Here is a 26,778-nt window from a genome sequence, read left to right as displayed (position 1 = left end):
ATTTTTATCAATGGCATCATCCAAAAAAGTCAAAAGCAGTTTTTTCAAACCTCCCTGCACATTGCATTTGGGGATAGGGAGGTATAAATGAAGTTTGGAATGTTTTCACATCCGAAGATCTATTACAGAGTGTTCCATCAGAAGAAACCTAGGTTATTTTTCTTCCTCTTTTCATTTGAGAAATGGCTTTGCTTTAAGAACATCCAATTTCCCAAACATGATTTGTGAAGTTGACCGAGAGGAGCCATTTGTATCTAAATAACTCAAATGAGCATGTTAAATGTATGAAGAAAATAGGAAAATTTGAAATCGGATTCATTCATCTATTCTTTCATTCCACAGTATTCTTTTTTTTTTTTTTTTAGAATATGTTGGGGGTAGGAGTTTATGAATTAATTAATTTAATTTTGCTGTGTTGGGTCTTCGTTTCTGTGCGAGGGCTTCCTCTAGTTGTGGCAAGCGGGGGCCACTCTTCATCGCGGTGCGCGGGCCTCTCACTATCGCGACCTCTCTTGTTGCGGAGCGCAGGCTCAGTATTTGTGGCTCATGGGCCTAGTTGCTCCACGGCATGTGGGATCCTCCCAGACCAGGGCTCGAAACCGTGTCCCCTGCATTAGCAGGCAGATTCTCAACCTCTGCGCCACCAGGGAAGCCCCCCACAAGTATTCTTAAACCTCTATTTGTGCCACACGTGGGAAACACAACAAAGTTAACATTTCCTGAATACTTATTATGTGCCTGACATCTCCCTAGCAATTTTCTACACATTGCTATGTAATTTAATCATTACCAAATGCATATCTGATGAGGATTATTATGATTTCATATTAGTAGGTAAGTCTTATAACTATTGTAACTAAAAGCATTCATATACCTGGTTTCCCGTGTTGGACCTGGGAAGGTAAACTTGGGTCTGATCCCTGTGTTGCCTTTCAAAACCGCCATGAGCCTACCCTCCTGGAATGCTCAGCCTAGTTTGAGTGGGGCTGTAATGGGGAAGGACAGGGTATATGGAGGGCAGTATGACGGCACTTAACCTGGATTCCAGGATTGCGTAAGGCCCCTGGAGAAAGTGACATCTAAATGGAGACCGATGAATGAGTAGGACTTGCTGAGACACAGGGGAAAGGAAGGAGCAGAAGAGAAGGGAGAAAGTTCATGACTTGGACGTGAGTGATCATGGGATCTGTTTGAGGGACTGAGTACAGTTGAGCATGGCTGGAAGTGAGAGGTAAGGGTGCCGGGCCCGGAGCAGGATGGGTCTGGAGGGCTGATGTCTGGAACAAGTGTGGAGCTCTTGAGTTTGTGTCTCAACTTTCACATTTATTGTTAGAAGGCCTTGGGAAGGGACTTGGTCACCCTTAACTCCATCTCCACACTGACAGACTGTGGATATCTGGTCTTCACAGGGCTGTTATGAAATTATACAAAATAACAACGGGCGTAAAATGACATTATTACTCTCAGTTTTTATTTATCATTAAATTAAAGGAGACAACTGAAATTTAGCTCAATTATTTTTCATCCATGAGAAGCGTCTTTGTTTATAACTTTTACTACCTTCTAGTTTCTTCTCCACCGCTTAAGGAATAAGTGAATTGTGTTCGTAGTTAAGGTCTGTGAGTTAATTAATCAATCCAAATGATCTCAAGCAAGTCATCCCATAACCTAGGCCTCAGCAATCTCATTTCTAAAAGAAGGTGTTATATGACCTATGAAGGGCCTCTGGAGCTGAGCTACCTGCTTCAAATCCTGGCTCTCCTGTGAGCTTGCTGTGTAACTTTGAACAGGTTACTTGACCTCTCTGGACCTTGATGTCCTCATTTGTAAAAGTAGGATAATTGTAGTACCTATCTCCTAGAGATATTATGAAAATTAAATATGTGTGAAGTGCTTAGAACAATGCCTGGTCAATAGGGGCTTATTGTTTTCATGATCCAGTCGAGTCACGTGACTATCAGTCTATGCGTACTGTGTACAGGTCGGACTCCTGTGTCATCAGGAAGCCCAAGGTGCAAGGCTGGCTTGTGGATGTACTTTCTTAGTCCTCAGCAAAGAACGATCCACCTAGAGCCATGAATGCGGGAGGTGGCCAGCTGGGTGGCAGGGGAACTCTGGTGCGACTGTGTTCCGACCCCCAAAACAGGGAGCTTAAGAGGCGCAAAGTCTGAAATAATAAAAAAAACCACAGAATGGGGAAAACGTAAAGCCACACTGGAGTTGAGCCGAGTGGAGAATCTCAGTTCCTTTTCAGAATACAATGCTGAGCGAGAAGTCCCACGGTCAGCTAAACAATCTTCACACAAAGGAGCAGAAAATATAAACAAACCGCAGAGAAAGGAACAACAGCCTGAAATGGTCAGATAGTTCTCACAGGAGCCTGAGGGCATGTCGTAGAGAGCAACAGCTGTTCGGTTAGATTGCTAAATGAAGCACCTCCTCAGGTGAGAGGGAGCCCCAGAAGGCGGCCCCGAGGTCCCCTGCCTGCCTTCCCTGCCACTCATGGCCACACTGCACGTGTCACCACAGCGGCGTGGCCTTTGTTTATATTTGGGAAGGATCCTGACCTCTTCTAAGCACCCAGGGGTTTGGCATACATCATTTACTATTCCTAACAACCGTTTAAGGTAAATACTTTTACTCCTAAATTACAGATGAGGAAGCTGAGGGGTTCAGAGGTGAAATAACTGGGTCAAAAAGGTTCAGTAGGGCTTCCCTGCTGGCGCAGTGGTTGAGAGTCCACCTGCCGATGCCGGGGACACGGGTTCGTGCCCCGGTCCGGGAAGATCCCACATGCCGCGGAGCCTGCACGTCTGGAGCCTGTGCTCCGCAACGGGAGAGGCCACAACGGTGAGAGGCCCGAGTACAGCAAAAAAAAAAAAAAAAAAAAAAAAAAAAAAGGTTCAGTAAGTGGCAGAGGGTGGCCTTAAGCCCAGGACTGTCTAATTCCAGGGCTCACGGTGCTCTTTGATCTCCACCACTCTCCCTCTGGGTCCACCCCATGTCACTATCTGCACCACGGTATCTGTGTGGGAGTCTTCCAGGGCACTGTGCCCAGGTCAGCAGGCGCTGAGGAAAACAAGCAGATGTACCCAAAGCTCAGGTCCTTCTGAGCATGGTTCAGAGGCATCTTCTGCCTTCACAGTGTGGCTCTCTAAGCTCTCATGAAAACCAGCTGACTCCTGCCAAGTCATAGGCCTCATCTTCTGAGTCAAGGTTCATTTGTTCCTGGAAAAGATATATAACCTCATTTTCTCATTTGTTTTTTCTCTCTCTTTTAAAAGCTTCCTTCCTACCAGCTACTTTAACTATGACTGTGGACAGGGGAGATAATGTGAACATATCTTTCAAAAAGGTATTGATTAAAGAAGAAGATGCAGTGATTTACAAAAACGGTGAGTATGTGTTTTGTGTCATTCTGACACTGTTGTGCGAGACATCAGATAGCATAAAACATACTGGGTCATTATCTTATTGCAGTCTTGGGGGCAGATGTTTGAAGTAAAGCTACTATGATGCAAGCTAATCAGATTCTATGATAGAAGCTGTCTTAGGTAACATGTTTGGTTACTTAAGTAAATTAAAGTAAAGATTTTTACACATTGTACATTTACAAATATACAGTATGAACTATGAACGTACAAGAACTATGAACGTACAAGAAAGTCCCATCATGATGTAATATGTGGGGTCTCAAATTCTGCCATGTAAAATGGGATGCTGTTTGGTTGCAAGGCTAAGGAAATGACCAGAGTGAGCCTGGAAAGCCAACTGGCAGGGGTTCTGGGGGTCCAAGTGCGCAACCCAAATCTGTCTGGGTCTGACTACGGTTTGGCGCCACCTGGTGGCAGTTTCCTGACGCCGCTGGAATATTGATGGAGACTTCTGAGTTCTGTGGATGAATGACTTACAGGTTGGAGTAGTGATTCTAGTTATCTCTTAATTGATTAGTTGGCAAGTTTACCTGACGTTTTCCCCAGCTTTGTCGGTGTGCCTCTCCCTGCAGAAGATGAGAAATTTAGGCTACCCTCATCTTCATGTGTTTGGTGGTAGATCCTATAGACTAACCTATGTGCTCCAACACCATACTTTTCTCAACGTTTGGGAGAGCATTCGATAGTTCAGCCTTTTCATTCTTCTCCCCCCCATCTAATACGCTAGAGCACATTTTCTGTATCAGGCCAGGGAAAGCTGATCAAGTGGAGGGGGCAGACAAGGAAACAGGAGTGTTTGAGTGAGACCCATTGTTCTCCACTTTTCTCCCTTACAGGTTCCTTCATCCATTCAGTGCCCCGGCATGAAGTACCTGATATTTTAGAAGTGCATCTGCCTCATGCTCAGCCCCAGGATGCTGGAGTGTACTCGGCCAGGTACATAGGAGGAAACCTCTTCACCTCGGCCTTCACCAGGCTAATAGTCCGGAGTAAGTGATGGTGTGGTTGTTAGGATTTTTAGTTGGAAGTAGCAGAAACTGACTCTGGCTACTTAAGCAAAAACCAGGGATTAGTTGAAAGTATACTGAAGACTTTAAAAAATCGATGGAAAAGCTGATAAGCAAATTCCAGAAAAGATCTTCCAGGGAAGATCTGGGGCTCAGCACCGGGGAGGGTGGGTGGACTTTAGGAGGCTACCATGACCCTAACTTAGCTTCAGTGATGTTTCTTTTACTTCTAAATGTTGAACTCTCAGGATGAACAATCAGATTGGCCTGACACGTGTCAGGTGTCTACTCGCCTAGACCAATGAGCTATAGACAAGGGTGGAGCCACATACTACATACAGAATGGTAATCACTGTGAGCTGGACAGTCTTCCCAAAAGGTGTCTGCTACAGGGAGATGAGTTGGGCCTTCTGGGTTGGCCTAGTATCTAGTGAAACCTTAAGTCTCCTGTAAATCCCAACTTTCCAGATCATTTAACTCTCAAATGTGATTTCTGTTTTCAGGTTTGAAAAATGCAAGAGTTAGAACTGGTGAAAACTTCTCCCCCATTATAACTATCAAAGTGGGTAGTAACTCTCACCAGTGGTTTTTACAAAAATTGATCTATAGAAAGCAAAAAATTTGCCCTGAATTTTCTCCGGTTATGTTAGGTATTCATGATATTAAATGTTCAGGCCTTCAGGTCTGAGTACTAGGGATGCCCTGTCATTCCTCTCATGATTAGCATCGCTAACTTGTGAAGAGCACTTATTTTGCTTTGCATTATATTTATGCATTCATTCATTCATGCAACAAATCCGTGTTGATTATAAGTCTCTGCCAGGCATTGTGCTGGTGTTGAGAATACAAGGATAATAAGATGAATCACTGTCCCTTGGGTAATTCCCAAGCAGAGCAGGTACATACATAAATAGATAAACAGATACTACGATATGAAAATAGACATATGAAAAGTGTGGTTCATCTAGTTTGGGCAGGTGAAATCCCCTTTCATTCCTCTCTACTCTCGGAGAGTCTGAATGGCAAGGACACAGGTTGCATTCATTTCATTAAGATGGTCTCTCCAGTGCGATATAGCACCATGTACCAGGGGCACTCATAGTCTGGGGTAAATTGGCAGATTTTCCAGCAATATCAAAAACATCAAATGTCGATATGTGGTAAAAGGTTTAAAGCTTTTTTTTTTAAATGACAAAACAAACGTGACTTATCATAGATTTGAATTTTAAATTTCCCTGAAATTTTAAGATAAAGCAAAAGACTTCAAACACATTTTGATCTGCAGGTTGTCTCCTTTTCAGATGGCTAGAAGCACATTCATTCTCTTTGGCTCTTATTTCAATAAAACTGTTTGAGAAGCTCTGCTAATATCCAAAATCATTCTAAGAAAGTTTGAGTTGGGCCACAACCATCCTATTTAAAAGTACTTCCTTCCCTTTGACCTCTTTGTTGTTTACCAAGAAATGCGGTACAGTTGAAGGCATTTTGTTCATTTCTCATAACTGTAAGGTATCTCTCCAGGTAGATTTGAACCCTAGGAATAGTCAGTGCTTAAAGATGTGTATTAAAAATCATACTGGTTATATGTGTAGGATTTCTTTTCGGCGTAAATTCTCTCCATGGCAAAAGATTTCTCGAAAACATTAAGTTTATAGAATTTCTCTCTGTATGCCACGGGTCTATGGTTTCCTAAAATACAAAACCACGAGGCTTTTGAAGAAAATAACAGAAGCCTAACTGCATACTTGTTGCTTATCAAGGAACTCTTTTCCTGTCTTCTGCATCCCTCTAAGAGATCACTTTAAGTATCTCCTTGAGCTTAATCCCTTCCTCTTTCCCAGGATTAGGAGTGAAGCTGGGACTGGTCTTCAGATCGGTGCAGGGTTAGAGACATACTTTAATGTAACAGGAGAACCCTTTTCATCTCCAGTGTCTGCCATCATTAGTTTTCATCATGTGAAGATAATCTGTGCTCTGGCTCTCCAGAAATCACTAATTGTGCAGAAGTAGTTTTCCCTTTATATATTAAGGCACGTAAAGAGTAGCTTTGAGACATTTTGTAGCTTTATCAATTAAGTGGTTGCCTGTAAGACTGGGTCTGTGTTGACAGTCTTCCTGATTATTTTAGAGAAAATACTGTTAACTAGGAGTTCTTGGCAAAAATATTATAAGCTGTAGGCACAGGTCCAGGTTTACCACCGCGAGACTAATATTCAGGGACAAAGACATTAGTTCCTTTCAGAAGAAAAATTAAACTAAATTCCTGACCACAAACAGTCACCCTACCCCGCTCCCCCTGAGCTTTCCTTATCAGAAGGTATCCTAAATAACAATCTGAAATCACCAAGTGCTGGAGAGAAAGAACCAGGAAATACGAATCTAGAAGCATTTTACCATTCTCGTACTTTCAATTTTGTATCTTGCTTCATTTCTTATATGTTTTCTACCTGAAAAATATTTGGGGGCTACTAGCTCCTGCTTCCCCTTTTAGCTGTCTTCTGTCTCCACATTCTTTATTTTTTTTAATCTTTATTTTATATTGAACTATTTACAATTTTGTGTTAGTTTCAGGTGTACAGCAAAGTGATTCAGTTACATATATACATGGATCTATTCTTTTTCAGATTCTTTTCCCATTTGGGTTATTCTCCACATTCTTTACACTGGAGGCTCCCAAACTCTGGCACGCCTCAGAATTATCTGAAACACGTGTGAAGCATAGGTTGCTAGGCTACCTCCAGAGTTTCTCATACAGTAGGTCATTGATGGGAGTCTGGGATTTGCATTTCTAACAGATTCCCAGGTAATAGTGATGCTACTCGTCAGGGGTCACACTTTGAAAACCACTGCTCTTGTCTCTAACCGTAACTGCAGCTCTCCAAACATGCCGTGTTTTCCTCCCAACCTAGCCTTTGCCCAGAACACGCTCTCCAGCCTTATCTTCTTTGTCACTTAGTGGGTCCTGCAGATTCAACGCACATACCACCTCCTCTGAGAAGCCCTCTTTTATGCCCTATTCCAACCCTAAGGCAGAATTAGGTACTTCTGTCTTTGTCGTTATCATTATTTTCTATCACATGTCTGTTTCCCACATTGGACTCTTAGCTTTTAGAGAGCAGAGATTGTGTTTTATTTATCTTCGTTCACCAGTGCCCACTCACATGACTAACATGTATCAGGTGCTCAATAAAGCTTTGGGGAATGAAGTTGCTCCACTCACCATAGTCTTGTTTTCCTTAAAAAAAGGATGTGAAGCTCAGAAGTGGGGACCTGAATGTAACCGTGTCTGCACTGCTTGTATGAACAATGGGATCTGCCACGAAGATACCGGGGAATGCATTTGCCCTCCTGGGTTCATGGGGAGAACATGTGAGAAAGGTAAGTCAAAAGTGCTTGATGAGTAACCTGTGGATTTAAAAAGCCATTGTTGCTGGATCTAGAATTTTAGATCTGGACCCATTTGGGAATGGAAGCTAAATGGCCTCTGTGAGCCCATATGGTACCTTTGAGTAAATTCAAAAAAAGTGCCCTTTCTTAAAGGCTCTTTATTGTCAACCACTGAAAAGTTGTAATAAGTATACAAATCTACGACATCTATGGTGTGAACGCCTCTCCCTAGGTTTGTGCAGTACGCAAACTGCACTACTGGGGGCTGTGCCTGGAGTATCCTCTCTGTGAGGCAGTTTCATTATCTATAAAATGGGCCACAAGGGTGTGTTTACACTGACAATTCCACAGCTTACGTTGGATTATTTTCCATGTTCACTGGTCTAGGAGAGACCCTTAAAAAGAAGAATCTGCATTTTCAAAGGGCTGCATATTTGCCTCTGAATCATCTTTTTCTCACCCACAGCTTGTGAACTGCACACGTTTGGCAGAACTTGTAAAGAAAGGTGTAGTGGACCAGAGGGATGCAAGTCCTACGTGTTCTGTCTCCCAGACCCCTATGGGTGTTCCTGTGCCACAGGCTGGAAGGGTCTGCAGTGCAATGAAGGTATGTACCAGTCACACCCCTAAAGAGAAAAGGTTCTAGCAGGTATACCAAGGAGATCCAGCTTGCTGGAAATCATCATGTAGGACATACCTGGACTGCTCACTCAACTGTCTATTGCTGAATTACAGGGTTTTGAATCAAAGATATCTTCATCCAAAGTTAATTATGCTTTCATGTTAAGACTCTGGACCTCATAGAAAGTGCTTCTCATATACATCACCTGGGGATCTTATTAAAACAGATTCTGATTTCATAGGTCTGGACTGGGGCGTGAGGGTCTGCATTTCTAACAAGCTCCGAGGTGATGCTCTTGGTTTTCAGACCACACTTTGAGTTGGAAACCCATAGAAGATTTGTTATCTTCAGTGCATCATAAATATCATTGCTTTTAGGTCAGATCCAGGTAAGATTTGGGATTTGAAAATCGAGGAAGTTAAGGTCTTATCTTCCGTGGACCTTACACAAGCAATACTAACTTCACCTACTCGAAGATTCCTTCTACCCTTTTAAATATATATTTTCCCATTTGGTGAAGCTCAGAGGTATGTGTTTCCCATCTACTTTCCAATAAGCTTTTCACATCAACTATCACACAGTAACTTAACATGAACCTGTGGCCAAATATGCTAGACCTTCCCTAATGGATGCTAACCTGGTGGATTAGGCAGAGCTCAATGGTGTTTCAGTATTTGCCTCACAAAATCAGCTTTTTCCACAACTGGCACTGTTGGGAGCTGTGATGGGGTCTCCAGCCACTTGATAACAGTGCTCTAGGACAGAGCAGTTCAGTAGAAATAGAAACAAACCACATATGTAATTTAAATTATTCTAGTATCCACATTAAAAAAGTAAGAGAAACAGGTGAAATAATTGTAATATTTCAGTTGAAATAATTGTAATATTTCAGTTAACCCAATATATCAAAAATATTACCATAGCAACACGTAATCAATAGAAAAAATATTAATGAGATGTTTTACATTCCTCTTTTCATACTGAGTCTTTGAAATCTCAATTTGGATTAGCCATATTTTAAGAGCTCAATAGCCCTCCATGGCTATCAGCTACCATACTGGACAGCATAGCTCTAGGGGCTTAGAGTAAGAGGACAAAGAGGAGAGTTACACAAAAGTAAGCTTCAACTACCTGCAAAACCTCAGTCAGTTCCCTCTAAATGCTGTATCTGCCCCCCGTGGAACACTGAGGGAGCCTTAGCCGTAGAGGAATCCCACATGGTCTCAGAAATGTACACTTTAAAGTAAAAGGTGCCGCCGAGTAGGGGTAGATCCAGTTCCTCCTTAAAGACTATTAAAAAATCATACACAAATTTTAAAAAACATGTGCATATATGAAAACTTTGCTAGGGCCCAGAAGGGTTACATGCATGTGAGGAGTCTAGAACATAAGCTTCATTAACTTCATGGTGAATATGTCTCTAGACCCAGATTTATAGGAATACCTTTATTAACATTCCAGCCCACATCTGGCTCAAGAAATCACTAAGATTTTATGAATTGAGATATTTTAGTGTTCTCCCAGACTCCTTCCTTGGACCTACAATTACACGTATGTTAGACCTTTTGATATTGTCCCTTAGGTCCCTGAGGCTCCAATCGTTTTTTTCTTTTTCCCTATCTGTATTCTTCAGACTGAATACCTATTGATCTAGCTTTAAGTTCATTGACTCTTCTGTCATCGCCATTCTGTTGCTACATCCATACAGTGAAATCTTTATTTCAAATATTATGTTTTTCAGTTCTAGAATGCCTTTTTGGTTATGTTTTATAGTTTATATTTCTCTGCTGAGATTTCTAATTGTTTCATTTGTTGTGAGCATATTTTCCTTTACTTCACTGAGCGTAGTTATTGTAGCTGCTATTTCCAACATCTGGGTCATCCAGGTTGGTCTCTGTCGATTTTCTTTTCCCTTGAGAATGGGTCAGAATTTTCCATTTCTTCTTATGTTGATTGTATTTTGGACATTGTGAATGTTACATTGAGGAGACTTGGAATATGATATATTTCTCTGAACAATGTTGATTTTGTTTCATTATGTCCTGTCAGGCAATCAGCTTGGTATGACTCAAACTGCAAACTCTGACTCTCAGGCATCAACTCAAACTCAGTTCATTCCTTTTAGCCGTAGCTGGGTTGCTTCAAGTCTGCACTTAACATGTGTGGTTCTGGGGTCAGCCAAAGATTTGGGACTTCCTCCCTCGGCTCTTCCTTTCTAGATTTCCCCTCCCACTTTCCAGAGGCTGTAGTTGCTTTGACTCTGTCCTCTAAGATTCCTCTGTCTGTAAGACTACAGGTTTTCTTTGGAGTCCTAGCTTCCCCACACAATGTCAACTGTACCAACCATTAGACTAAAAGCTGACAATGGGGAGCACACCATTCTCATCTTCCAAATTTCAGTTCCCCTCAGAACCTGTGTGGTCCCCTCTGTCCCTCCTCCCATCACTCTTCAGTGCTTTCAGGTAGTTGTTTTTAAAATAGAGTTGTTATTTTTGAGAAGGGTGACCTGGTAGGAGCTTATTCAACTCTCCTGGAAGCAGAATTCCTCAACCCTTTAACTTCTTGGTAATTCAGATAATTAATACTACTTGGTAGCTTGGAGAAAAAAAGTAAAACTAGCCACCTATAGCCTGAGTTTTCCTCCTTCCCTATCTTAACACTGGTTTTTGATGTCTTTGTTTACAGCATGCCAGCCTGGTTATTATGGACCAGACTGTAAGCTTAGGTGCAGTTGCACCAATGGGGAGATGTGTGATCGGTTCCAAGGATGCCTCTGCTCTCCGGGACACCAAGGGCTCCAGTGTGAGAAAGAAGGTAAAGCAAGGTAACACTGTAGTCAGGGTCAGGTTCAGCATGTCTGAACCAAGGTCTTCTGGCATAATTCTTGCCCCACTAGCCCAAGATTCTTAAACTCCTTCTGTTTCCACCCTGAAGTAGGGAAGAATATATCCCATGTTCTAAAGGACAGCTTTCTGAATCTTTTCTATGGACTCTCACACTGGCCTTTCCACTAAGGAATAAACCATGTGTTCTTTGTAGCACATTAAGTGATAACTGGCCAGCTGAGAACTCTGCCTACCTCTTTTGCTCTCTTCTCTAGGACCAGCCTTTTCCCTGGATATCCACAACAGTGGAAGAATTATGTGGAAGGGATTTGGATAAAAAATATTTTTTAAAAGAAAGATATAATGAAAGGAAAAAAATGAAAAGTATTATCCTCAAAATGAAGTTTTAAATAATTCTAGTTCAGAATTACCGTAGAGCAGAAGTCAGCAAACACCCACAAACCAAATCTGGTGTACTATTTTCTTAAAATAAATTTATTTATTTCATTTATTTATTTTTGGCCTTGCTGGGTCTTTGTTGCTGCGCACGGGCAGCGAGCGGGGGCTACTCTTTGTTGCGGTGCGCGGGCTTCTCATTGCAGTGGCTTCTCTGGTTGCAGAGCATGGGCTCTAGGCACGTGGGCTTCAGTAGTTGTGGCTCGCAGGCTCAGTAGTTGTGGCTCCTGGCTCTAGAGCTCAGGCTCAGTAGTTGTGGCGCATGGGCTTAGTTGCTCCGCAGCACGTGGGATCTTCCTGAACCAGGGCTCGAACCCATGTCCCCTGAATTGGCAGCCAGTTTCTTAACCACTGTGCCACCAGGGAAGTCCCTTGTGTACTTTTTTTTAAAAACAGTTTTATTGAGGTATAATTTTTATACCATGAAGTTCATCCCTTTAAAACGTATAATTGAATGCTTTTACAGAGTTGTGCAACCAGCACCATAATCTAGAATGTTTTCATTTTACCAAAAGAAAGTGTGTACCTATTAGCAGTAACTCCCATTCTTTCCTCCTCCCAGCGCCTGGCAACCAGTAATTTACTCTCTGCCTGTACAGATTTACTTATTCTTGATATTTCCTATTCTATAAATGGCATCATACAATACACGGTCTTTTGTGGCTGGCTTTTCTCACTTACCATACGGTTTTTGAGTTTTATCTGTATTGTAGCACATGTCAGTATGTATCTCATTCCTTTTTAGATAGATAGAACATCTATCTGTTCTCATAAAAAAAAAGTATTGGAATACAGCCATGCCCATTTGTTTACAATATATCGTGTAAGGTTGCTCTTACACAACAGGGTTGAGGAGTTACCACAGAGAACACAGGGCTTGCAAAGCTGAAAATATTTATTACCTAGTCCTTTCAAGAAAGTTTGCTAACGCTTACCCTAGAATATACTTTTTAAAATCCAAAGAAGCATATTTTCAAAATTTAAAAATAATAAACATATATTACTTTTTCAATCAAATATAAATAACATGTCCAGTGAAATCTACACTCAGAATAATAAGACATTTATGGACTTCTGCCTGTGAGTTTTAAAAATCAGAGCAAATATGTGGGGAAATACCAACTGTTTTCTCAAAGACTTTAGCTTGTCAGCTTTATACTTTCTCCTCTTCCCCAGCGTTTGGACTTTGTTACAGGGCGGGAATCTGGGAGGGTCTAGGAAGGGAAGGAAAGGCTGTGGGCCAGAACATGGATTGAAAGTGGGCAATGAACAAGCTTAACGATTTGAATTTTCTGCACCACTTCCTCCTTTCTGTTCTAAGGCTGATGTTACAAAAAGTGTGAGAATCTCAAACTTAGAACCAGGTTCCGGGCTTCTGGGGAGCAGCTCCCTTTCCCTCACACCCTCTTCCACCCTCTAGCTGTTCTTCCACCCCCATCCAGCTGCAGAAACTGCAAGGGGACAATGAAGGAAAGATATGGTTTGAAAATGTCAAAGCACTTTGAAGAATTCCGATGGCAGTAATTGTGTAGGCTGAACAGTCTGGCAAATTTTCTAATCACAATCTCTCCAAGTCTGCAGATATATCAAGGAATTATCTTTGTGGCTATTAGATCCTTTTCCCTCCTGTTCCATACACTTTACCTGTTTCATTCTAGGCCTGAGAAATAGGATATCAATATAAAATATCAATATTGATGTGTTTACCTTGACCCACCGCTGATGTGGAGCAGCATGTAGGTGACGGCTGTTCTTTTTTGCTGGAAAGGACTAAGCCACTTTTCCAATGTTTCCCTTATTTGCTTTAAGTGCATCTCCGTCTCCTACATTCTTTACTAAGTGTTGGACTGTTTTCAGTCATGTCTTACATTTAGTTACACATGTTCCAAAATTCTCTAAGACCTTACAGTTCAGAATAAAATTGTTACATTTCAGAATTATTCATTCTCTACTCTGCAGATAACAAGCAAGGGCTCCTGATACCTTTGTTGATACCAGAGACATTTTTTCCTTTCCGTATTGGCAGCAGTATTTTTTATTTGGCTATTGATGGGAAATTGATTTGGGGGAGTTTTATTCCACTTTACTTCTTCGATGTAAATGTGAATATAATTAATCATCGGCCACTTGCAGACTTCCCAATTAATGAGACATCTCTCAGATATCAAAACTTGACATACTGTTGATCGGCAGTATTGGGGGCTTGCAGAGTGAAAGAAGAACTTTTGTTTTTGTAAAAAAAATTCCCTTATAAAGCAAGAGAGGGAGTGGACAGTAAGATCTGCAGAGATGTGGTGCTGATGACCTTTTCAATATTGAGACTGTATCTCCTAGGTCCACTGAGAAAGTACATCATTATGGCCAAAGAGTGTGAATTCTGGAGTCATAAAGATCTGAGCTTGGGCTTCCTTGGTGGCGCAGTGGTTGAGAGTCCGCCTGCCGATGCAGGAGACATGGGTTCGTGCCCCGGTCCAGGAAGATCCCACATGCCGCGAAGCGGCTGGGCCCGTGAGCCATGGCAGCTGAGCCTGCGTGTCCGGAGCCTGTGCTCCACAACGGGAGAGGCCACAACAGTGAGAGGCCCGCGCACCGCAAAAAAAAAAAAAAAAAAAAAAAAAAAAGATCTGAGCTTCAACCTGAACTCAGAGCCTCAGTCTCCTCATCTTTAAAATGGGAACCACAATAGCACCCACCCCACAAGTTTATTACGTGATGATAAAACAATATAATATTTGCCAAGTTCTTGCCCAGTGCATGGCTTACTAAACGGTAGCTACTTTTATTATTTCTATTTCTCCTGTGTTAAAGATTAGATTTCACAGTGCTCTTTCCTTCATTCAGGCATGCCAAGGATGACCCCAAAGATAGAGGATTTGCCAGATCACATAGAAGTAAACAGTGGTAAATTTAACCCCATCTGCAAAGCATCTGGCTGGCCGCTACCTGCTAATGAAGAAATGACCCTGGTGAAGCCAGATGGGACAGTGCTCCATGTAAGAGTTATTCTTTTTCTTTTTTTTTTTTGTAGAACAAATTATAGCCTTTTTAAAAATTGAAGTATAGTTGGTTTACAATGTTGTGTTAGTTTCAGGTGTACAGCAAACTAATTCAGTTATACATATATATTTCTTTCAGATTCTTTTCCATTATAAGTTATTACAAGGTATTGAATGTAGTTCCCAACAACAACAAATCCTTGTTGTTTATCTATTTTATATATAGTAGTTTGTATCTGCTAGTCCCAAACTCCTTATTTATCCCTCCCCTTCCCCCTTTTCCCTTTGGTAACCATAAGTTTGCTTTCTAAACCATAAGTTTGTTTTCTATGTCTATGATTCTGTTTCTGCTTCATACATAAGTTCATTTGTGTCATATTTTAGATTCCACATATAAGGGATATCATACGATATTTGTATTTCTCTGATTTACTTCACTTAGTATGATAAACTCTAGGTCCATCCATGTTTCTGCGAATGGCATTATTTCATTTTTTTATGGCTGAGTAATATTCCATTGTATAAATATACCACATCTTCTTTACCATTCATCTGTCAATGGACATTTAGGTTGCTTCCGTGTCTTGGCTACTGTAAATAGTGCTGCAATGAACATTGGGGTGCATGTATCTTTTCGAATTGTAGTTTTCTCCAGATATATGCCCAGGAGTAAGATTGCAGGATCATATAGTAGCTCTGTTTTTAGTTTTCTAAGGAACCTCCATACTGTTCTCCATAGTGGCTGTATTCTTAATCTGACCTCCTTATACTACTAGATATTTTCAGTGTAGCACTCACCCTGCTAAAGGCTGGATTCCATTCATGGCTTGCATCCTCCTAAGCTAGGGTGTTGTTAGCTTTGACAAAAAGCAGAGGAGAGTTCAGCATAACCCGTTTGACTCTAGATAGACCTGATCCCACACCTCCAATCCAGAAACTGTGATCCACGGAATCCCTTAGGTCTGAATACATACCTTGGGTCTCTGCCTCTGCACTTTGTCCTCACTGTTGGTGTCTACCACTGGGTAGGGTGCTATCACAACGTTCTTCTTTGCTGGAAAGGAATAAGCTACTTTTCCGATATGTTTCCCTTCCCTGTTCCAACAATCCCAAATGCAGCAGAGACAGGAACTACCTCAAATTTCTCTGTGTCACAAGTGATCTTTGGGAAATTGATGTATTTTCTTACCTAAGATTTTGAAATAGTTATCTTATTTTTCTCTCAAAGGTGACTGAAAATCAACTTGACCAGAAGGCAGGTCCAAATGACCTCTTGGGGGCAGGATATGTAGAATGTTCACACGTCAGATGTCCCTGATTCCACTCCAACAATCCTTTCGGTAGCAGAAGCCAACTGACTGCTTCCAAAATCTTGTTGGAGTATCCATGAGTTAGTGGAAGTCACAGCTACCATCTAGTGAGGGCTGACCATACTATACACATCTTACTTTACATTACCTGTCCCCTTTTTGCAGAAGTGGAAACTGACTGCGTGAAGTTAAGTAACTAAGGAATTGGTCAAAAGTGGCAGAGCTGGGATGTGAACTCAGGTCCACGTGTCTTCGGAGCCCTGACTTTTTCCACAATACCATACTCGGCAGCCCCTCAAACACTGTAGGAAGCCATTTTGTCTTCTCACCCAGCCATCTCTGTATTGGACCAGAAAGGAACAAATGTTACCAGAAGCAGTTTAGAAGGACTTTGACTCTTTGCTTGGAAGTGTTTGCCCCACTCTCCCAAACACACAAATACAACAGCAGGATCTGCGAGGGCATCAATCCAACATAAACTTTCAGGGCTACTACAATAGCTTTGGAAATAAGCCAATGCTTATACAAGCATTGCAATGATCTTCTTAATCTCCCCTAGAAAACTCCTTATTTAACAATGCGATGGGGTTAGTGTTCAGAACCTTTGTGTTTATACCTATCTAGAAGCTTTTTTTTTTTGACCTTTCCAGCCAAAAGACTTTAACCACACGGGTCATCTCTCAGTGGCCACCTTCACAATCCACCGGATCCTGCCCCCTGACTCAGGAGTCTGGGTTTGCAGTGTGAACACAGTGGCTGGGATGGTGGAAAAGCCTTTCAACGTTTCTGTTAAAGGTAAGGTCCATTTTCCAGGGAAAGAGCTTGTAACCTTGATGGTGCTGTGTTTATGTATCACTGGGTGCTACTTCTAAATAGAAATGCTCTCTGACCACTAAAATACCTTTTGGATGTTCTCCAGGACACTAAGCCTTAAAAAAAAAAATTACGTGCATTACAATGGAAAGGAGGGATTAAGTTTATGACCTTTGGAGTTACATAGCCCTGGGTTTGGTTTTCATTGCTAACAGCTAGTAAACTTGGGTGTGGCCCTGAGCAAATGAATCTGACCTCTCTGAGCCTTTCTTTATTTGTAAACACAGCTTAGTTTATCTACCACTCAGGGTTATTGCGAAGATTTGTTAAATAGTGGAATTGTGTCTGGCATAAAGTGTCTGGTAGTGATTTTATTTTGTAAAAAGTTTAACTTTATCATTCTCGTGACTTCCTATTCGCTGTAGAGAATAATTTGGAGAATTTTCATTTTGAGGACTACTCACTTAATATGAAGCCCAGGCTATGCTATACAATTAACATGAATGATTTTCTCCCATATTCAGAGTTCTGAATATTCTTCCTACTATGAATTAGTATTTCAAAATTCAGAGTTAAGTGGATGTGTGTACCTTTGAGGCTTGCAGGGAAGAAATAAAGTGGAAGTAAATCCAAGTTAGCTTGGTTGGTGTACAGAGATACAACAGGGAATTTTAAATTTGGAAGTTACTTTTTAATTCATTTAGACAAAAACACCTAACAACTCTGTGGTGTATATTCTAGAAAGGCACTGAGCTAAGTGCTCATTCATCTTATTTAAATTTTATGAGTACAATGTACAGTAGTATTGTTATCCCCACTTTATCATTCAAGAAACAGGTTCAGAAGGTTTAGGTAACTCGTCTAAGGTAACACATCTGGCAAACAGCCAATCTTAGTTTTGAACCTGGTCTTGACTCCAAACCCTGCATCATCTTTTGTAGATCATTTTGCTTTCTGAGACTCTTGTGTTACAGATAAGGAAGCAAGATAACAGAAGCTGATTAGTATGTAAACTACTTCACTACCTGATTAGGAAGCTTTGGTTGTTCCCAGAGGTAATTTCTGTAAATGAACTGAATGTAATTACCCAGAATATATATATTTTTAAAAAAGGGCAAGAACAGTACGAGCATAAATACAGCCCCACAGAGTTGGATTCTCTGCCCTGAGAACCCATATAAAACACCTCAGAATCTTTAATGTTTTTTTGGATTACTGGAAAATCCCAGATCTATTTTATTCAGTAGGACATTAACACGATCAAAATAATTTCTTACATCATACATGTTCTTGGAAGAAAGGAAATGGTATACAGACAAGATAAATTATGTTATTTTTAAGCTTCTTGAAATGTTTGCTGCCCATGAGAAGTAAATAATTATAAGTAAAAAACCATGTTGCCAAGATTCAGAAGAGTTACTGATTCTAATTTTTATTTTTTAAATAAAAGACACAGCACACAACATCAGTGCACAGAAACCTCTCTAGTTCTAAGTCACTGGTGCCTCTTCACGGTCATATTGACAGATATAAGATGGAAATAGCCATTAGGTAAATTAAGCAGTGTCTTTAATCATAGTATTTAAAAAAAAAATAGATACAGAGATACAGTTGCCCTTCAGTATCTGTAGGGGATTGGTTCTAGGACCTCCCTGGATACCAAACTCCATTGATGCTCAAGTCCCTTATATAAAACGGCATAGTATTTGCGTTCAACCTACGCGCATCCTCCTGTATACTTTGAATCATCTCTAGATTACTTAAACAATAATCCCCCCTTATCTGTGGTTTCACTTTCCAAGGTTTAAGTTACCCACGGTCAACTGCAGCCAAAAAAATTAAATGGAAAATTCCAGAAATAAACAATTCATAAGTTTTAAATTGTGTACTGTTCTGAGCAGCATAATGAAATCTCACACTGTCCCACTCCATCCTGCCGGGGATGTGAATCCTCCCTTTGTCTCGTGCATACCACCCATTAGTCACTTAGACGATGTCTAAGTTACCATATCCTCTGTCATGGTATCACAGTGCTTACGTTCAAGTAACCTTTATTTAACTTAGTAATGTGATGCTGGCAATTTGAATATTCCCTTACTGTGCCTAATTTATAAATTAAATTTTACCATAGGTATGTATGTACAGGAAAAAGCATAGTGTATATAGGGTTTGGTACTGTCTGCAGTTTCAGGCATCCACTGGGGTCTTTGAATGTATCACCTGAAGATAAGGGGGACTATTGTAACACCTAATACAATGTAAATACTATGTAAATAGTAACTATAATGTGAATACTTTGTTAATAGTTGCTGGCACATGGCAAATTTCAAGTTTTGCTTTTTAGAACTTTCTGGAGTTTTTTAAAATTTTCCCCCGAATGTTGATCTGCTCTTGGTTGAATCTGCAGATGCAGAACCTGCATACAGAAGGCTGACTGTACTAGACTTTACTACCAGAGTACATACTGGAGCAACCACTTTGGAAAACTGGCAATATATATTAAAGCTAAGCATACACCTACCCTGTGACCTGATAATTCTACGCCTAGGTTTATGCTCAAAAGAAATGAGTTCATATGTTAAAAACAAATAATCTTCAGTAATGTTCTGAGGAGTTTTATTCCTAATAGTCCAAATATCCATCACCATTAGAAAGGATAAGTAAATTGTGTTATATTCATATGTAATAGTTTGCTAGGGCTGCTGTAGCAAAGTACCCTAGACTGAGTGGCTCAAACAACAGAAATTAATTTTCTCGATGTTCTGGAGGCTAGATGATCAAGGTAATCTCACCTTGATCTGAGATCAAGGTGTTGGCAGAGTTAGTTTCTTCTGAGGCCTTGCTCCTTAGCTTGTAGACAGCTGTTTTCTCCCTGTATCTTCTCATGGTCTTCCTTCTGTGTGTGTGTCCTAATTTAATCTCCTTATAAGGACAACAGTCATATTGGATTAGGAATGACTGTAGACCTCATTGTAACTTAATTTCTTCTTTAAAGACCCTATCTCCAAATACAGGTACTGTTTATAGAGTGCAAGGGAGAAAGGAACAAGTCAAAAGAGACAAATGATATTGGATGAGGTAGGAAGTATCTAACGTGTCCCTTCATGATCCCTGCCTTGTGGAATTCATGACCTTGTGTAATCCCTTCCCGTTGCATGTGAGCTGGACCCAGCAACCCTCCTCTCATACAGGAAAAGTGATGTGCAGGCCTGGCTTCATGGGTTTATGACCTGTCCACACAGGGCCCTGCACTTGGTTTAATGTTCTGTTGTCTTCAACTTGAAATTTTATCTTTGAATTTCGTAAGTGAAGTCCGGTGACACAATGGAGCGTGCGCATGAGCAGAAGAGATAGACTCACTCTCTGTCTTCTTTCTTGGCCACCCCATTCCCATAAGTGCTCTCGATGACCCAGGGCCCAGGATTCTGGTGGACCTCTGACTCACGGGAGCTCAGTAAGACTCAAAGCAAGTTGGGCTACTTCTACAGTTGAATAAATGGGGGTACTGACAGCCTGACAAGATGTCCTTTCCTTTCAAACCAGAACTTGCTTAATATTGTGGACATACTATAAATCTGTTTATATACTGTGGCCCTTAGGAAGGCCACAAACCATTGTAATATCCAAGAATTTTTCTTTCCCCAAGAACCAATTTTCACCTTGTTGGGAGTGCTCTTTCAGTCCCATTAGGAATACATCGTCTTTGACATGGGGAGATTATTCTGGATTATCTGGGCGAACCCACTCTAATCACAGGAGTCTTTAAAGACTGTCAGAAAGAGATATTACAATGGAAGAAGGGTCAGAGACACATGACTCTGTTGTCTTTGAAGTTGGAGGAAGGGACCATGAGTCAAGGAATACAGATGTTTTTTAGAAGCTGAAAAGAAGGAAACAAATTCGCCCTTAGAACCTCCAGAAAGGAACACAGCCCTTGTTAACACCTTAATCTTAGCCCGGTGAGACCCGAGAGACAGACAGACAGAAAGACAGACTTAGTCTGGTGGTCTAGTAGGAAGACTGGTATTCAATAATCACACCAAATTACTAAGAATAATAAATTCTGAAAATTGCAGTGAAGGAAAATATTCTGTGGAAGGGTATGACACGTGAGCCTAACCAAGGTTCTGGGATAGCCCCTGTGAGGAACTCACATGAGAGCTGAGAGATGAATGATGAGTAAGAATTAACTGCAGAATCATGGGAGGTCTACAGCATTCCTTGCAGGAGAACAGCCTCAACAAAGAACCAGAGACAGAAAGGAGCCTGGTGCATTGTTAGTTGAATGAACTGAAAGGTCACTAGGACTGGAGGGTATTAGGTGAGGGAACGAGGAAGTTGGAGAGGAGGCAGGGGCTCTATCATCCCTGGCAGGTCATGGTATGAATTTTAGATTTTATTCGAAACGTAGTGGGAACCCATTGAAAGGTCTTGAGCAGAGGAGTGCTTGTATTTTAAGAAAGTACTTTGTGGATAGTGAGTTGGAGGGGCAAGAGCAAACCAGGAGATCACAGAGACGGCAACTGCATGGAATCTGAGCAGAGAACTCTAAGAGGGCTTTGTTGGGAGTGTAAAGGCACTCATCCTCTACCCCCATCTCAGAACAGCAGTAAAACCCCAAAGTGTAAGGACTGATCTGATTCTTGACACTTTATTTAGTTCTTCCAAAGCCCTTGAATGCCCCAAACGTGATTGACACCGGACATAACTTTGCTGTCATCAACATCAGCTCTGAGCCTTACTTTGGGGATGGACCAATCAAATCCAAGAAGCTTCTCTACAAACCTGTTAATCATTATGAGGCTTGGCGGCATATTCAAGGTAAGGTTTGGAAAGGAAAGGCTCCAGCTGGAGATGGGGCACCAGGAAAAAAAAATTTTTCCCCAAATATAGAAATCCTCTCTCCCAGTCCCAACCCTCTACCCCCAGTTAGGGGCTGTAGCAGTGGATTCCATTTCAGAGTATTCAAGAAGGAGTTGGGGGGCGGGGGGTGGTCCTCTGAGTTCTGGGGCTATCTTTTTGGAAGTCATGATGTAAAATGGGACACAGAACACACCTGTGTCAGGAGTTACTATCTGCATCAATATTTCCTTTCCAGGCTTCTCTGGATCTCTAATCTCTTTTTGACTCTATCTTGCTTGGTCATGGTGAAAGATACAAGTTTATGCCATGAACAGGGTAACAGGAAAGTCCGGGGCCTGCAGGAAAGGCAGAGACTTAATTTGCTTACACCTGAGGGGTGATTGTTGCTGCTGTATCAAGTTGTTTATTCTTTTTTGTATTTGAGTCTTGCCCTGCCTGCAGGCTCCTAACTCACAGAGATTTTGAGAGGAATTTGGACCAGAAAGTTTGGGCTGTGGCAGGAAGAGGAGGGGATGTGGGCAAAGAGAGGTACATGCCCCTCCCCCAACTTTTGGGGAAAAAAACCCAAAATGTAATAAAATGTCAAAAGTTCATGAAAACAGTTAAATGTATTTATTTGTAAATTAAATTTATTTTGAAACACAAATGACAATTCTGTTTGTTGCATGATGATGCAAAAATCACATTTTTTAAAAAAAGAAAGCTGAGCGTCATCTATTGAACCAGAGGCTTTAATCGCACCATCTTATAGCGAGACCTGCCGCGGTCATGCTTGTAGGGAATGTGCAGCCCGCCACCAATACTTTAGTCTCACGATGGCTGTGATTTCCTAAAAAGCGCCCTCTACCCATGAGATGTCGATAATCAAAGTTACAGAAAAGGAGAAGAAAAAGAGGGGTTTGGGCTTAATTATACTAGCTGATTTGGGTATATTGAATAATGTCTTGGTATCATTACTGAGCTCTTCACATTCTTTTGAAGATTCAGCCAAAATTCAGAATCCCAGCAACATAAGGCTGATTTGCTGGACTGCTGTTTCTGTTGTGGATGGCTAGGTATTTTTAAAAAGCAGCTTTTTAAAAAAGCATGGTGTTCATAATCCATCCTCTCTTTGTGGACATCTACGAAGTGGTCTTCTAAAAACCCTTAAACACAGTCCAATACGTTTTCTTACCGACTAGGAATTTATCATATGGTAAGGCAAAAATCTACCTTTGCAATATCCACGGAGAAACAGAATGGCAAAATAGAATAGCTAAGGAGAAAAGAAGCATGTGTCATTTGCTTACGGGATCTATTTTCAAGTACTTCAGAATGCTTCATTTGTTAGGACATGACCATCACAAGTTCACTGTCTAGTCATTGTAAGCATACCCTCAAAGAGTCTCTTCTCTTGATAGGTTGATTGCCATCACTCTAGGTACTTGAAAACAGAGGTTATTTTATATTATTCTAATTGAGTTTTTCCCCTAAATCTGATGGGTATTCCATATAGCTGAAGATTTGCGTGGTTTTACTCTACAAATGAAAAGACAAACACACTAGAGCAGAGATGTGTAAGTGGCACAGAGATACTTACATGAAAAAGCCTTATTTTCCTTCTATTAGGAACACTGAGGCCCTGAAGATGGGATTGCCTCTCTGTTCTCCTCAGACATTGTATTTTTAAAAACCAAACATTAGTTCACCTCACAATAACAACATTCCAGTTTAAAGAATGTAAAAGATTGCCAACTTAAGTTTCCTGAACTTTCCCTCTTCTCAGTGACAAATGAGATTGTTACCCTCAACTATTTGGAACCTCGGACAGAATACGAGCTCTGCGTGCAGCTGGTCCGGCGTGGAGAGGGCGGGGAAGGGCATCCTGGACCCGTGAGGCGGTTCACAACAGCTTCTATCGGTCAGTTGAAGCAAACAGGCATTTATTCAGGAGCTGGGTGGGTGGGGGAGGAAGGGGAAAGAGGAAGGAAGACCAGGAAGGGTGGTGGTGGGTGAGTGGGATGGTGGTGGAAAGGGGTTTGCTTTTGAATGGGTGGGAAAGTGACAGGAAGGCTAGCAACTTGGAGCCAAACTGGTCCTTTATTTGGGCTGCACTCCTGGTCTGTCTCCCTGGGGGAGGGAGTCTGCAGCAATCCACCGGGACAGAGAAGGAAGCAGATGACCCTTCAGGAAGGCAGGGACATCCCTTAGGAGTTGGGATTTACTTAGCAGCAACTGTGCTCCGTCTTGGCTCCCGAGTTTTACCACCAGCTTCCTGTTTCCATCTTAAGGGCCCAAGACAGGCTCTTGCCGCATATGTACTCCAGAAATCCCAGTTTATTTACTTTCGAAAGTAATTTCTAGTTTTTCGAAGTCATTCACGCACATAGTGAAAACATCAAATAGAATGAAAGGCTTTTACCTATAGAACAGCAGTTCTGGGCTTCCCTGATGGCGCAGTAGTTAAGAATCCACCTGCCAATGCAGGGATCACAGCTTTGAGCCCTGGTCCTGGAAGATCCCACATGCTGTGGAACAACTAAGCCCGTGTGCCACAACTGCTGAGCCTGCGCTCTAGAGCCTGCAAGCCACAACTACTGAAGCCTGTGTGCCACAAATCCTGAGCCCACGTGCCACATCTCCTGAGCCCACATGCCACAACTACTGAAGCCCATGCACCTAGAGCCCGCGTTCCGCAACAAGAGAAGCCACTGCAATGAGAAGCCCACACACCGCAATGAAGAGTAGCTCCCCCCCTCGCCGCAACTGGAGAAAGTAGAGTCCCAGAGTGGTTAATAACTTGCCCATGGTAATGCGTCAGGTACATTGCCATACTAGATCTTCAGACTTGATATCTTTTTGTTTCTCCTGGGAGAAGCAAAATATCCAGGTATTTTTTACCTGGGAGTCCAAAGGCATGATGTCCTTATCCCAGTTGATGAGTTTTCCTATTTTTCGTCCATTTACTAAAAGCAGAAGGATATGGAATGATTTAGTGAGAAGCTAGGAAGAACATCAGGCTCTTCTGCAGGGGTTGTGCATCCCTAACAGAGACTCTCCCCTCCACACTCCCCACCTAGTGTTCATCTGACCAGCAGCATCCTTAAAGAACCAAATGAAACTCAGTAGCTACTCTGATGCTTGTAGAAACATTGCACAAGTAAGGAATGGCTTCCTGGGAACCCACCAGGTAGTAAATACCAAAAATAACACTGGAGACTACATATGACTTAGAGGATAAAGGAATCTCCATGACTGTGATCCAAGGGGCCCCTCATATGTCATCAGGTTGCTGCTAAAAGGCGAATGGTAGTTAATTCTCTCTTAGAGCGGTGCTGATGAATCAAAAGGGGAAGGCCATAATCTGACTCAGATGGAAAGTATTTATGGAACAGAACATAAAACACTGCACAGACCCGTACTGTGCTGTCTTCAGCTCTCAGAATATGTTCCAGCCAGGATGTATTTAGAGATGTCTTGGAATCTATTTCAAAGTAGTTCTCAGGGGTGGGCGGGAAGGGAATTCTTGAAGGTTCATCTTTTCCCAGCATTTGAATTTTGCTGATGTTTGTTTTTAAATTCATTTGGCAGCTGCACTATTTATAAGTGTGTTGGTTGAGTGATAAAGGCTGGGAAGGCCGGGAGGGGAGGGGAGAGAAGATACTCTGAACACACGGCAGAGAGAGGGCAGGTTGGGAGGGGTGAAGGGTAAGTCATGCTCCCAAAGGGAGGGAAAGGACCATTTATGGGGTTGCTCCTCTGTACCAGGCACAGGCTCAGAAGGTTTACATGTTTGCTGCACACCATCAGTCCTCCCTCTGTCTGCTGTCATCGTAAGCCTATCTACCCACTCCAGGTGGCTTATTTTGGAACTTAAACTTTAGAGAAGAGCAAAAGGAGGTGACATCACCTCTCTCAATTTGCAAAGGTTATGGAGAAAAGACCAATAAGACCTGGAGCATAATGCCCAGCAGGTGGCAGGACCTGATTTCTGGTTCTCCCTCATCTAAGGGTGGTCAGAACTGACCAGTGAGAGTTCCTCTCCCATTGGGTGGAAACAGACCCTTCCTCTCACCTCTAACCAAGTTTCTCAACCTTTTTATTTTATTTTTTAATTTTTTTAAACTTTTTTTTCATTTTATTGGAATATAGTTGATATACAATGTTGTGTTAGTTTCAGGTGTACAGCAAAGTGATTGTTATACGTATATTCATTCTTTTTCAGATTCTTTATCTTATTGTAATTTTTTAAATTATCACCCTCTAAAGAACTTCTTAGATAGTTTTGTCCTTAAGACAAAATCTCTGTTTTGTCTTAATGTCTCTTCTGCCATGGATTGTAATACCACAGATCTGTTTATATATTGTGGCCCTTCATAAACAATTGTCATTATCTAAAATTTTCTCATACCCCAAGAACCAATTTTTGCCCCCTTAGGGGCAATAATGTCCCCACCAAGAATGCATGAATAGAGGATCACTATTCTATGTTTTGAAAATACTTTATATCTGAAGTTTAAAATATCAATATACTATTATTAACTGAAAATTTACAGATTCCTCCACTGTCCATTGGCCCAATATATTTTATGAAGGAAGGAAGGAAGAGAGAGAGAAAACATTTACAGAGCCCCTAACACCTTCCAAGCATTTTCACCTTCACTATCTCATTTCTCCTCCTGAGTCTGGAAGATGAGTATTTTCATTTCATGCTACATGTGAACTCGGAGAGGTTATGAATTTTCCCAAGGTCACAAAACTAAAGGGGCATGCTCCTGCCTCTTTGATTTCAAAACCCGTATTGTTTCTATTCAGTTACCTCTCTGGTAGCCCAGGTTCTTGGGGTCAGAGTTGGCGTGTGGTCAGAGTCAAACCTTGACGTGATCAGAGCAGTGCGAGGCCTGGCCCAGCCATCACAGTGTTGTCATGTCTGAAATTGTCCTTGCTAAGGGGAAGTAACCCTGAAATTGCTTTAAAATATATTACTCAAAATGGGAACAGAAACACTGAACCTACAACCCCAGAACATTGGCAAATCCAGTGTTTCCATTTTTATCAGTTTCCTTCCTTTTTCGCCAGCTGTAGA

At 41.5% G+C, this 26,778-nt stretch overlaps 1 protein-coding gene across 3 annotated transcripts in view; it reads left to right on the top strand.

Moving 5' to 3' along the window:
* TEK (TEK receptor tyrosine kinase) overlaps nucleotides 1–26,778 on the top strand; it is a 103,605-nt gene that overhangs the window by 47,778 nt on the left and 29,049 nt on the right. Inside the window, exons 3-11 of one of the 3 annotated variants that reach the window (XM_033858007.2) lie at nucleotides 3,285–3,395; nucleotides 4,271–4,423; nucleotides 7,688–7,819; nucleotides 8,295–8,435; nucleotides 11,136–11,264; nucleotides 14,573–14,724; nucleotides 16,688–16,832; nucleotides 21,510–21,671; nucleotides 23,479–23,613. In XM_033858007.2, the coding sequence (XP_033713898.1) occupies nucleotides 3,285–3,395; nucleotides 4,271–4,423; nucleotides 7,688–7,819; nucleotides 8,295–8,435; nucleotides 11,136–11,264; nucleotides 14,573–14,724; nucleotides 16,688–16,832; nucleotides 21,510–21,671; nucleotides 23,479–23,613 (1,260 nt within the window). The remainder of the gene's footprint in view (nucleotides 1–3,284; nucleotides 3,396–4,270; nucleotides 4,424–7,687; nucleotides 7,820–8,294; nucleotides 8,436–11,135; nucleotides 11,265–14,572; nucleotides 14,725–16,687; nucleotides 16,833–21,509; nucleotides 21,672–23,478; nucleotides 23,614–26,778) is intronic. The other 2 variants (XM_073806057.1, XM_073806056.1) reach the window with 2 other exon arrangements.

This window comes from Tursiops truncatus, chromosome 6 (genome assembly GCF_011762595.2).
Source record: "Tursiops truncatus isolate mTurTru1 chromosome 6, mTurTru1.mat.Y, whole genome shotgun sequence".
Lineage (NCBI taxonomy): Eukaryota > Metazoa > Chordata > Mammalia > Artiodactyla > Delphinidae > Tursiops > Tursiops truncatus.
Note: the sequence above shows the minus strand (reverse complement) of the source record. Positions and strands in the feature narration are given on the sequence as shown.